The 12154-nt window shown below is 55.6% G+C and overlaps 1 protein-coding gene across 1 annotated transcript in view; it reads left to right on the top strand.

Annotated features, from left to right (window-relative positions):
• The window catches only part of URB1 (URB1 ribosome biogenesis homolog), a 68354-nt gene that overhangs the window by 31650 nt on the left and 24550 nt on the right, over nt 1-12154 (top strand). Inside the window, exons 18-25 of the mRNA XM_082686294.1 lie at nt 628-798; nt 1785-1978; nt 4079-4297; nt 5044-5223; nt 6452-7307; nt 8443-8644; nt 9335-9521; nt 11349-11407. Of these exons, the coding sequence (XP_082542420.1) occupies nt 628-798; nt 1785-1978; nt 4079-4297; nt 5044-5223; nt 6452-7307; nt 8443-8644; nt 9335-9521; nt 11349-11407 (2068 nt within the window). The remainder of the gene's footprint in view (nt 1-627; nt 799-1784; nt 1979-4078; nt 4298-5043; nt 5224-6451; nt 7308-8442; nt 8645-9334; nt 9522-11348; nt 11408-12154) is intronic.

A 12154-nucleotide genomic window follows, 5' to 3' on the forward strand; every position in this document is an offset into this window, starting at 1 on the left:
AGCGATCAGCCTGCTCTGGAAATGAAAATAGCCTTATTCGCTCGTAGAACAAGGAGTAGGTACAGAGTCTGTTTGCTGGGTAATTTTTGTTTGTGCAGTGTTCCTCTGTGCCAGGTGCTGATCTCAGCTCTTCATAAATCTACCTCCTGCAACCTTGTGACCCACCCTACAGGGCAGGTGTCCTTATCCTTATTTTGTACAGTGATAAGGCAGCCGAGGCACAGAGAGGTTAGGTAATTAGCTGAAGTCACACAGCTAGTACCTAGGAAAGTCAGGGTTTTAATCCAGTCATTGGCTCTGGTCTACGCTTCAACCCTTACCTTTTTGCTTCTCAGATTTTCCTTTGTTTGCCTGAATATCCGGGTTAAGGTTTGGGAGCTTGTCTGTGTCATTTGAGGAAACTTCAGTCTCTTACCACCTGAGCTGGAGAGCCTGCATTTTGTCTGGCAAAGATCTCAAGATTTCATAGGCGATGTCCCGACCGGTTTAAAATCAGCCTTCATGTTAAGCTTTTTCCCCTAGAAACATTTAGCTTTTATCAAACGTTCTCCCTTCCTGTGGAGCTCTTTGCAGTGGGTTCCTTCAGGGGCTCTTGGCCTTGGTTTGACTCTCCCTTTTCTGACTCAGATGTTCTCGACATGGTGGACGTCCTGGTGGAGGGCAGTGAAGGCTTGGATGAGGAAATTGGATTCTTACTGAATGAAGACATGATCCTACTCACGTTCCCATTCAGTGCTGTGGTGCCCGCTGCTTTGGAAGCCAGGAATAAGTTGCTCCTCGGGACGGAAAGTGAAACAGGTACCTGTGTGTCGTCAGGATACCCTGGGTATGTTGTCCGGCTGGGTCTCTTGGGGTAGGTGCTATGAGTCCAGGGGCTCCGGGAGTAATTGCTGAAACTCCAGGGCAACAAGATTCAGACCCAACAACATGATAGCTTCCTGGTCTCCAGAGCTAAGCATGTAGGGATAAGAATCTAGGGGCTGGCTGAACTTGCGGAGAGTGGTCATTTGAGGATAAATCCATAGTCATTTGCATGGCTGCAGAGAGCCCTGCTACAACACTGATGTTTTCTCTTCATCGTTTATTCTTATCACGATGCTAGGCTACAAGTCCTTCATACTTGGTGGAAATTGCTGGAACTAAGAACCAAGGAAGTACTCGCAGATCATAATGGTGTCCTTAGTCAGGCTTGCTCACGCTTTGCTGCAGGAACAAATAAGCCCTGACATGTCGTGGTTTAACGAGGAAAGGTGTTCTTCTAGACCTTGGCGTAGTCCCGCACAGGTCACGTTGCTCTCTTGGGTGACTGTCCTCTGGGAGGTAGCTCAAGGACCCAGGCCACTCCCATCTGGTAGCTGTGCCATCTCAACGTGGCATCTGAGGTCAGTGTGGAAGAGGAAGAGAGAGTGGGCAGTGAGGCAGAGGCTGTTCTGCCCAGGTCTGGAAGTGGTGACATCAGTCACATGGTCACAGCCTCTTCACAGGGGAGGCCCGTGTGCCAAGGACGGGAAATCGATTGGGGAGCACCGAGCGAGTCCTGGCCTCCGTGGCTTCTGCACCACCGCTTCTGCACCAGCGTCTGCACTTCCAGGCCTTGGGACCAGAAGCCTGAGTGTGTGTGTCACACATTCAACGGGACGGGGCCTGGTGTGCTCTGCAGTGATAGCATCTGCCTTTCTGGCGTGCATTTTGCGGGTCTCGTATACGTGTGGAAGTTGGTGTGATTGATGGGTCACAGAAGGGTGGTCCCAGCAGCCATGCTCACACGTCTCACTCCCCTGCAGGAGAGAGCGTCGTGGCGTACCTGATGGCAGTGCTGACAGACCTCCTCCACACCCAGAGAGACCCTCTGGCTCTGTGTCTGCTGCTTCAGGCTTACGACAAGTTGGAGCCTCCAGTCCCGTCTTGCGGTCATCAGCTGGCCCGGTTCCACGGGTACTACAGCCGCTGGATCCCGGAGCCCGCCCGAGAGGCCTTGGTGAGCTGCAGCCTCGCTGCTCCCACGGAGGCCAGGCCTTGGCCTGTGAAACCCCGAGGTGTCATCTGTGGGCCACGCTGGCTGTGGAAGGAGCTCAGGGCACCACGGCGGCCCAGCGGCTAGATGGGTGGATGGCTACCCACATACCCATGGGTGCGTCAGGGATGCGGGGACTGAGTTTCCCGCGAGCTGCATGGCCGCCTTGTCACTGTGCCAGCTTGGGTCAGGAGGGAGGTTGTCTTTTCCCCTCCCAGTTTCCCCTACCAGGTATGGTATGCCTGGGTCCTACCTTGCCTCGGCGGGCCTTAGCACGCCCCTCAGCCATGCGGGCTCAGCTGTCAGCCCGGCCGTGGCGGCCCCCAGTAGTCTCCATTCTGTGAAGACTGGGAAAGTGGAAACAAAGAATTTTCTTTATGTGGGGACTACATTTTTGTTTGTTTGTTTGTCTGTTTTTTTAATTTATTTATTTGTCAGAGATCCCAAGTAGGCAGAGAGGCAGGCAGAGAGAGAGGAGGAAGCAGGCTCCCCACTGAGCAGAGAGCGGGGACTCCATCCCAGGACCCTGGGATCATGACCTGACCCGAAGGCAGAGGCTTAACCCACTGAGCCACCCAGGCGCCCCAGGGGGACTACATGTTTGTAATGGGTGCTGTAGGCCTGGCCCCAGTGCAGACTATTTGTGAACGTTGGGGGGCCTGGGGAGCAGTTAAGTGTGGTGTGCATTTTTTTTATACACTGAGTTTTTAGCTGTTCTTGAAAAAGGCAGCTCAGGGCCTCCTTGTCTTGTGGTATCTGTAGCCATGTGTATGGTGGTTGCACATTTCCATTCATCAGGGCCCGCTGCTAGGGGATACGATGGCCTTTCCAGTCACTTAATCCTCACAGCAACTCCGAGAAGGTCAGGACTTAATGGCCTTTTTATACACATGGGGAAACTGAGGCACAGTGATTCTGTCACGAGGCAGCAGTGGGGGCAGGGTCAGGATTCCGGCCAGGCAGTGGACTCCAGCATCCACCCCCTTCCCAGCCGATGTCACCTTTCTCTGGGGGCTAGGCTGTGCTTCAGACTGGGGGGTGGCCGGTCAGAGCTCAGGGACGTGTCGCAGTTCAGGGCTGCACCTCCTGGGTGCTCGAAGGAAGGTGTCCCCTCTCTGTCGAGTAGTCAGCAGTGCTTCTCACGCTCCAGGGGGCGTCAGGTGTGGTCTCTGGGCTCCTCCCTGAGGGTGTTCGGTTCACAGGTCCACCGTGGGACCCGGGGGGTTGGCCTCTCTCTGTGGTTCCGAGCAGTGTGGCTGCCGGTCCCGGGACCGTGGAGGACATCTGCTGGTTTCCGGACACACAGCCTCGCTTCCCTGGCCTAGGAAGTGGAGTGTGTGGAGTCACGGTAGTACAAGGTGCCTGAGGGTCACCAAAAAAGGCAGAGTGGTTGTCATAGAAGAAATCAACAACTTCGGTTTGAGGTAGAACTCCAGAAATTTGTCTTCATTCTGTCCACTGTCTTGTTAGTCTCCCAACAAGGTACTCTGCCCCGGGCTGCCGGGGCGCCAGCAGGACTCTGGAAGGCTGGGCCTTACCGAGCCGGCTCCTGCACGGACCTCCCACTTCCCTGCCACTTTCACAGTGACTCTGCTTTTTAAGATGTTATTTATTTATGTATTTGAGAGTGAGAGAGCGAGCATGAGCGAGGGGAGGGGCAGAGGGAGAGGCACTCTCCCCACTGAGCGCAGAGCCTGACGCGGGGCTCGAGATCAGGACCTGAGCCGACATCGCGAGTCGGGTGCTTGGCCGCACAGTGCCTCTTCTGAGTGAAATGTCTGTCGCATGCAGCTCCAGACACATGTTCCCCCGCATGTGAACGCCTTCCCCATCCAGTGCCTTCGTGTTTACGCCCTCTAGGGACAAACGAGTGACTGAACACTGCAGCTTAATTGACTGAAATAAAACGGCATGCAGTCCCATATTTTTTAGTATTTAGGATGTGATTGGGAAGTGTCCCCTTGTTGTGAACGTCACCCTGTACCTCTCTTAGCTGACCGTGTACCCTTTTCATCTGTGGTTGTCTGTGTTTCCTCCTCTCCGGGCTTTTGCTGCCTCCCCAAGCCCTTTCAGATGCCAGGCAGCCTCGCCCCCCGGGGTCCTCCCGCCGCCTCCTTCGCCGCCCTGCTGCAGACGGCCTACGAGAGCGAGGGCGCGCTCCTGGACGAGCAGGTCCAGGCTCAGCTGCGGGCCGCCCTCCCGCACGTCCCGATGCCCCGGCTCCTGCGCTCGGCCAAACACCTGCTGCTCTACCTCCGGAGCACCGTGGAGAACTTCGGCCAGGTCAGCGCTGCTCCTCTCTCCCGCAGACCCCGCGTGTCCCCACATCTCTGCCTCCAGAGCAGCCCCCTTGGAGTCGGGTCCAGACCGCTTGGCGGTGTTGGGGGAGTCTCACTGTCACCCCGTTGCTCACGAGGAGACTTCGTGACGTGACATACACAGGGCCGTGAGGTCCCCCCGCAGTTGGGGAGTCTTGGCTGCTAGTTCACGGCCTGCCCCTCTCTCCTGGACTGCTGTTTTTTCCTGCAGCAGACATGCAGAGGTGGGTTGGGCACCCATTTTCTGCAGGCCTCAGTAGCCTCACAGAATCTGGCCCCCTCAGCACAGTTGTCCCCCCCCAGACAGCTGCAGACCGGGAGCCGCCATGGCTGACCCTGCTGCTAGGGCCGCCGCCCATCAGGCCGGCCTCTCCCCACAGCGGACTGGATCAGTGCACGGCCAGACCCACCATCTTTCATAAGTTGTAATTTTGTCCTTCACTGGTGAGCTTTCTGTTCCCAATGTGGTTTACAGAGTTACGGTGTGGGTTTCCCTCACCTTGGTCAAGATAAACCCCCATGCTTCAGCAAGGTTCGGGGGCACATCTTACTGGGAGAGGAATTTGAGGTTCTTGGTGTTTTATGAGGAGTTGCCACTCGAGCCTGTTTCTCTCCTTGTTTCTGGTCACGTGGGGACGGGGTAGTCACGGTCATGGTGACTGCGAGGCTTTTCCTGGCCCCCGAGCAATCGTGCGGCTCTCGTCCTCACAGCTGGGCCGAAGCGCAGGCCCCGCCGTCCTGCAGCTCCTCCTGGGCCTCCTCCGGCGCCTGGTCGTCCACTGTGTGCAGCTGGATGCACAGAACCAGCAGAAGTGCGAGGCTGCCCGGGCCGAATCCGACCTCTTTTTGGACATGGACTGCGTGGCCTCGCTGGAGCTGGCCGGTGACAAGGTACTGTTGCTGTCCTGCTGTGGGTCTTGTTAGCCTGTGCCTGTCGCATCTTGGACCCTGGCCCTCCCTTTCCTTCTGATCCAACATGAGGACATGTTCGTTGTAGATAAATAAGGACAGAACACTGCAAAAGAGACACTGTACCCCCCAACTTAGCCCCTGACCCCTAACCCCTGCGCCTGCAGAGAAGCACGGTATAACGTGGCGTGCAGCTTTCCAGTCGCCTTCCCTCCGAGCAGTTGCCCTCACACCGGGCAATGTGAGCATCTTGAGAAACTGGGAACGTTCTCCTTTGGAGCAGTAGCGGCCTGGGTCGAATGAAGGCTGGGCGGTGGGTGCGGCCGGCCCGGTAGCTCCAGAGCGGGAGCTCATGGCTTCGGGAAGCAGCCTCCCCGCTGCTGGGGACCCCCAGGCCGCCGCTGACGTGGGGCCAGGGTGTGTCTTTCTCTCACCACCCTCTGTGTTCGCTGTTTCACTGAGCTTGGGAAGCAGCCGCGCTCTTCACGCCACGCTTCTCACGGATGGCCTCGTCTGATCTCTTTGGTCACTCTGAGTGCTGGGATTCGTGTTCCCCATGGCGGCTTAGAACGACTGGATCAGATTATCCTGTCACCCGGCATGCAGCCGCTTTCCGCTGGGTGGTCTGAACACAGCGGGGGTCAGAGCTGGTCCCCCGGGGGTCGCTCAGGGCTCAGCCTCTACCTGCATGTGACCTTCAGTTCCTGCACCTGGGCTCACCCAGCTGCTTGATCCTCATCTGCCATTCCCAGATGTGGGGTCTCTCCCGTGCCGTGACCCCGCTGCTCCTGGGATGCCCGTGTCCCTCAGTCAGACGGTCGTCAGAGGGCAGGGCCGCTAAGCAGGAGCCAGGTGACCGGCCTTCAGCACACTGGGCGTTGCTGCGTAGCCAAGCCCCGTTGTATGGTTGATCCGTTTGTTCAGGCTGAATTGGTCAGCCCCTGCCGGTGTGGGTGGGGGACCAGCCCGGTCTCCATCAGCGTCACAGTCGCCCTGGGGGCTGGGGGTTGTGCTGGTGGTCAGGATGCACTGCGGTCAGAATACAGCTTTGACTGGGCTTGGGTTGGGATGCTGTGGGATGGCCCTGGGAGGAGCGGGAGAGCTCGGGCTTGCGGATAGAAGGCTCAGGGATGCTGTTGTCCGCCCTCCATCCTACAGCGGGCTGGCCCTGGGCCGTGTGTGAGGTCTGTGCCTTGTCGCTGTATTTCAGACGCTGGAGGAGGTGCTCATGGCCATCCTCAGACACCCCACGCTGGAGGGCTGGTTCCTGGCCCTGGAGCAACAGGCCATCCCGCCGCACGCCCTCAGCCCTGTCCTTGTGAAACTCCTGGCAGCCCACCTCAGCGCCGGGGTCCTGCCGCTGCTGCTGGCCAGCGCCCCGGTCCTCCAGCGCACGGGTCAGCGGGGCCTGCTGGCCAAGTACTCCGAGGCCATCACTCAGAGTGTGCTGAAGGAGCTGCGACACAGGAGGACAGGCTTGGCTACAGCGCTGCCGAAGACGCTCCCGCAGCTGGAGGCCCTGCAGGGGCTGCATCCCTACATGGAGGGTGCCCAGCTCCGAGAGGTCACCCTGGCCCTGCTGAGCCTGCCTGAGGCCCAGCTGGTGGCCCAGCGGCTCCCAAAGTCTCCCGGGAAGGAGAGACACCTGAACGCGCTCGGCAAGACCCTGGTCCAGCTGTTGGCCAGCAGCCCCCAGGACCCGCTGCAGAGCGGCGAGCTCCTTTGGGCCTCTGAGTTTGTGAGAGGCCTGGGGGCTCTGCTCCCCGCGCTGGCCGTGGACGAGCTAGACGCTGTGTTGCTGCACACCCTGCAGAGAGAGCCCGCGCTGGCCCCCGCCGTCGGGGTCGACGTGCTCGACTACTGCCTGGCCCGGCGGACGCAGGCGGCCCTCAGCGTCGCCGCCCTGCTCCTGCCGCTGAGCTGCACCCACGTCCTGCGCTTCGAGCTGTGGTGCGCGCGGCCCGGCGCGGGGCTCTGCCTGCAGGAGCGCCTGGACGACTTCCTCCCACTCCTCGACGCCTACCTCCAGGCCAGGACGCAGGGACGCTTCGCACGCCCGGCGGGAGGTACGGGAGCTGCGGGCTTCGGGCAGCCGGCGGTGCTAAGGCAGAGGGCCGTTTCTGACCTGGAACTTCCATGTTTGGGGTGTGGGCGAAGTTCTTCCCCCCCCAGACACTGACCCAGCCCTGGAGATGGAGAGACAGGAGACATTCGCACTCACCGCCCCACATCTCAGCCTGTGGTGTGAGGTGCTGCCCCCACGCTCCCGTCCACCCCAAGTCCCCCACGGGAAGCCGGGGCGGGCTGGGTCGAGGAAGGTCCTCCCCGGGGCAAGGGAGGCATTCGGGGTGACCTCCCTTTGTCCTGTTCCTTGTCCCCACCAGCAGTGGTGACAGTGATGCTGAGTGGAGGCGGCTTGGGCCCAGCCCCCGTCTTCCACCTGCAGGCTTTCGGGGCTGAGGCACTTTTTATTCACCTGGAATTACTTCATTTTTTTTTTATTGTGTATATGAATAATTGTTCACTTCTTGCTTTCCCTCAGGGTGTCATGACTTCATAGCAGCAATGACAGACGGTTTTTAAAAGTAACAGAACCTGCTTTTATCAGTGATTCCTCCTTTTTTTTTTAAGATTTATTTACTTGAGGGGCATGTGGAGGGGGAACGAGAGGGAGGGGCAGAGAGAGCGGGAGAGAGAGAATGTCAAGCGACTCCACACTGAGCAGGGAGCCCGGCGGAGGGCTTGATCTCACAACCCAGGAGATCGTGACCTGAACTGAACCCAGCAGTTGGATGCTTACCCAACTGAGCCACCCAAGCGCCCCCTTTAGTCAGTGACTCTTGGGGCACTTCTGACGTGCCTCTGCCGTTCCCATGCCTTTGAGGCACGAGTCCTGAGTGAGTCCTGAACTTTGGTCCTCAGAGTCCCATGCCCAGCTTGGAGCTAGGCCTACGCTCAGGGCCGTGTCGGAGGCTTGACTGCCCGAGGACCAGTGACGTGCTGGGCAGCGTTTAACCAACTGGCCTTTGCGTTTGCCAGTCTCTGTGGCATCCGTGCTTCTGCCCTGACCAGCCTCAAGCTACGAGCGTGACCCCAGCCAGTCACAAGTTCCTGAAAGTTAGCCGTGGGCTCTGTGAGCTGGTACATGCTGGTCCCGGACACAGCAGCATGTGACGGTTTCTCCTTTTTGTCTCTGCCTAGTGTCCTCTGCTGTCATTCCTGTCTTGAGGAAGGCCCTGTGGAGACGGCTGCAGACCAGGCTTCTCAGCACAGAGGGGCCCCCAGCGTCCGGGCTGCATCAGGAGGTCCTGGCCCAGCTGGTCCCGTTTGCAAAAGCCAAGGACCTTGCTGTCCTCGTGGACCATTTGCCCAACTTGCTGCAGACTCCAGGCAGGCACGAGAGGTAGGAAGGCTTGTGCCCATCTCTGCTTCACTTTTCCCAGTAGTTTGTTTTTTGTTTTGTTTTGTTTTTTTGAAGATTTTATTTATTTGACAGAGATCATAAGTAGGTAGAGAGGCAGGCAGAGAGAGGAGGAAGCAGGCTCCCCACTGAGCAGAGAGCCCAATGTGGGGCTCAGTCCCAGGACCCTGGGATCACGACCTGAGCCGAAGGCAGAGGCTTTAACCCACTGAGCCACCCAGGCGCCGCATCCCAGTAGTTTTTATAAACTAGTGAAAAGTTGCCGCACTGCTGTCATGCCCATCGATGAGAAGGCGCCTCCTCCAGGAAGTCTTCCTCCAGCCATCCTGCCTGGAGCGAGCACATCTCCATGAGTGGATGGCTGGGTCTGATGCCCTGAGAGCAGCAGTTCTCAATCGGGGGTGATTTTGCTCCCCTCCTGGGGACAGTTGGCCACGTCTGACATTTTTTATTATCACAACTCAGTGGGTGGGCAGTAGGGGTGGTTGTCACTTCTGGCATCTAGAGGGTAGAACAATGGCCAGGGCAGCCAGGGACTCTGGTGCTTGGGTGCTGCGGGGCAGTGGGACTCAGGGCACCTGTCCCAGGTGGCTCACTGTAATGTGAGGGACACTTAAGCTGGAGGCAGGTAGGCCATGCCCCTGACTCTGTGCCTTTTGTCCCCTGCTGCAGTTGGAGTGTGGCCGACTCTGTGTCGGCAGTGCTGGAGGGGTCGGCTGGAGAGCTGCGTGTCTGGAGGACGGCTCTGTTGGCGTCCTGTGTGAAATGCCTGACTGCGTCTTTCAGTGGGGGCCAGCATGACCACGACAGCGCCCGGGATCAGGAGCGGCAGATGCTGCTGAGGTTCCGTGAGCTGCTGGTAGGTGTCTTTCCTTTCCGTGGAGAGCCTGACTGCACTTTGAAGGGGAAGAGTGGAAGAGACAGCAGAGTTCACGGCCGTGCTCCCAGAACTAGCGGGAGATGAGCACGGTCAAGTCCGAGAGGCAAAGCGGCAGCTGGGGGAGGCCCCGGGACCGTGCACTGCCTTCTTCCGTGAACAGATGTGGGATTTGGTTAAGCACGCTTCACTTCTACTGAAACGGTTTATGGGTTTTTTTTTCTTACTTAGTCTGTTAATAAGATGACTTACGTTAATTGGCTTTTGGTGGTTAAATGAACTTCACATTCCCGGGATACACCTGCTTGATGGCAGTGTATTATGGTTTTTCCATATTATTGGATTTGATATTTTTATTAAGATATTTTAATATCTTTTATTGGTGATATTTTATTAAGAATTTTTATTATTTTATTAAGAATTTTATTAAGATTTTATTTTTGATGGTGATATTTTATTAAGAATTTTTCCTTCTGTGTGCATGTGGGGTATCTGTTTATGATTTCATTTTCTGGCAGTTGTTCTTTGTCAGGTTTTAGGATCGGGTAACACAGCCCTGAGAATGAGTTGGGAAGTTTCATTCCAGGTTTTGTATTTCCTGTGAGCATTTTGAAGCATTGCTTTCCTGCCTGCTGGCATACGTTGTTCTCGATAAGTCTGTCATTCTTAACCTTTGTTCCCTCCCTTAGGATCTTTTTTTTAACGTTTTTTAAAGCAACGTGATCGTGATGTGCCTTCGAGTAGTTTTAAGATTCTTATGATCGGGGTTTCCGGGTCTTCTTGCCACTGTGAGTCTAGAGCTGTTATAATATTTGGAAATAGTCAGCTCTAATTTGTGGTCATTATTCCCTTCTATTGAAGCATTCTTTTTAAAAGAATTCTTTATTTTTTTGCACAGGAATAACATCTTGAAGCATATGAATTATTCCTCAGTGCATGATATAAAATTACACTAAAACTCATAAGGTCTGTGACTTGTGTTTGAAGTCTGGACCCAAATTTAAAAAATAATCCTCAGGAAAATAACCCTAGGTGACAGTAATGTGATAAATAGATTCATAGATTATAGATCAAGCAGTTTGCTTACCTTGTATCAAGAGACTTCGTAACCCGTATCTCAGCCTTAATCCCTTGTTACAGGTTTGTGCATTCAAGGTTTCTAGAAGCCCAAATATGGCAGAACGAGGGGGGCACATGGAACAGCCCAGCCTGTATTGTGAAATACAGCTCTGTGTGTGTGTGTGTGTGTGTGAAATACAGGCTGTTAAGTGTGGGGTTTAGTGTTAACAAATGCACATAGACCTTGTGCCCACACTCCTGTCAGAGATTTTCATCATCCCACGAAGTTCCCTCCCTCCAGAGCACCCAGCCCTCTGGTCTCACTGGGCGCCGTATTTGGAGATTTTCTCTACCTCAGGGACTGTGGGCCAGTACCGGCCCTGCCCGTGGGGCAAAGGTCTTCCCCTGGGGAGAGGTGCTGTCCGGTATGTAAGCCATGTGTGTCTGGCCCTGTGTGTGACGTAGGCCACAAGCGCCTTCTGAATTGGTGGACAAAGGGAAAGGTAACAGGGCTGTCAGGATTTTTTTTCCTGCTATTTGGTGACCATAGACACTCTAATGAAATGACAGAGCTACTCACAGAAGTAGTAAAACAGCTTAGAAAAAAATCCAAGAAAGAAACAGCTGTGTGCTTTTGTGGCTTGCTTAGGTCACTGAATTCCGTGTTTCCTAGACGGCTCTCATTTAAGCTCTGTATTTTCAATTTTAAGTTAATTGGAGATGAATATTTCTTGCTTCTTTAATTCACAGAGTTCTCTTAACGAAGTTGATCCTGGTGATTGGCAGAAATTCGTGAAGACTGGACTCAAGTGAGTCCGTTTGCTCTGTCGGGGTGATTCAGCGTGGGCGTGAGCGTGCGACACTGAGCTCACGGGGTGTCTCATCCGCATGGCATCCGGGGACCACGCGGCGCTCCCGGTTCACAGATGACGGGGTGTGGGATGCCGGTGCGGCTGGACGATTTGCCCACTGACATGGAGCTGGCTTCTGGAGATGATCACAGAGGAGGCCTTTTAATTTTTAGAAACCAGAAGTGTGCAGAGAATACTAGAGCAGCACCCAGATTGAATAAGTGCCGACAGCTTCCTGTGTTTGTCCCGATCCTCCTCCCTCCCCAGAAAGCGTCACTCTCCTGAGGTCAGGCTTTGTCACTGCCGTGGGTGTTTTCCTACCTTGGTTGCACGCCAGCCTGTCTCTAAGCAGTAATGACATTATTTTAGTTGGCTTCATTTCCTGTACCAATGTGTCTATCGCTTATGTGGTTTTTTTTTTTTTTTTTTTTTTTTTTGCGCTCAAGTGCTTTTGAGTTACCCAAGCTGATACACACAGATCTCAGCCCATTTGTTTTGGCTGCGCGGTGGGGTCTGTTGTCAGCCCCCGCCCGCGGACGTCTTCCTCCCACCCCCGTCCCTCCCATGCCCGCAGTGAAGGCTGTGCACCCCCTCGTGCCTCGTGCCCGGTTTTCTCAGGGAGGGGCGCTCGCTGGTGGGGAGTGTGGCCACAGCTTCGGTTTTACTAGATTTTTCACTCGCTGTCTACAGTTTCCGAGCTCCCCT

This window comes from Mustela nivalis (assembly GCF_964662115.1).
Source record: "Mustela nivalis genome assembly, chromosome: 1".
NCBI lineage: Eukaryota > Metazoa > Chordata > Mammalia > Carnivora > Mustelidae > Mustela > Mustela nivalis.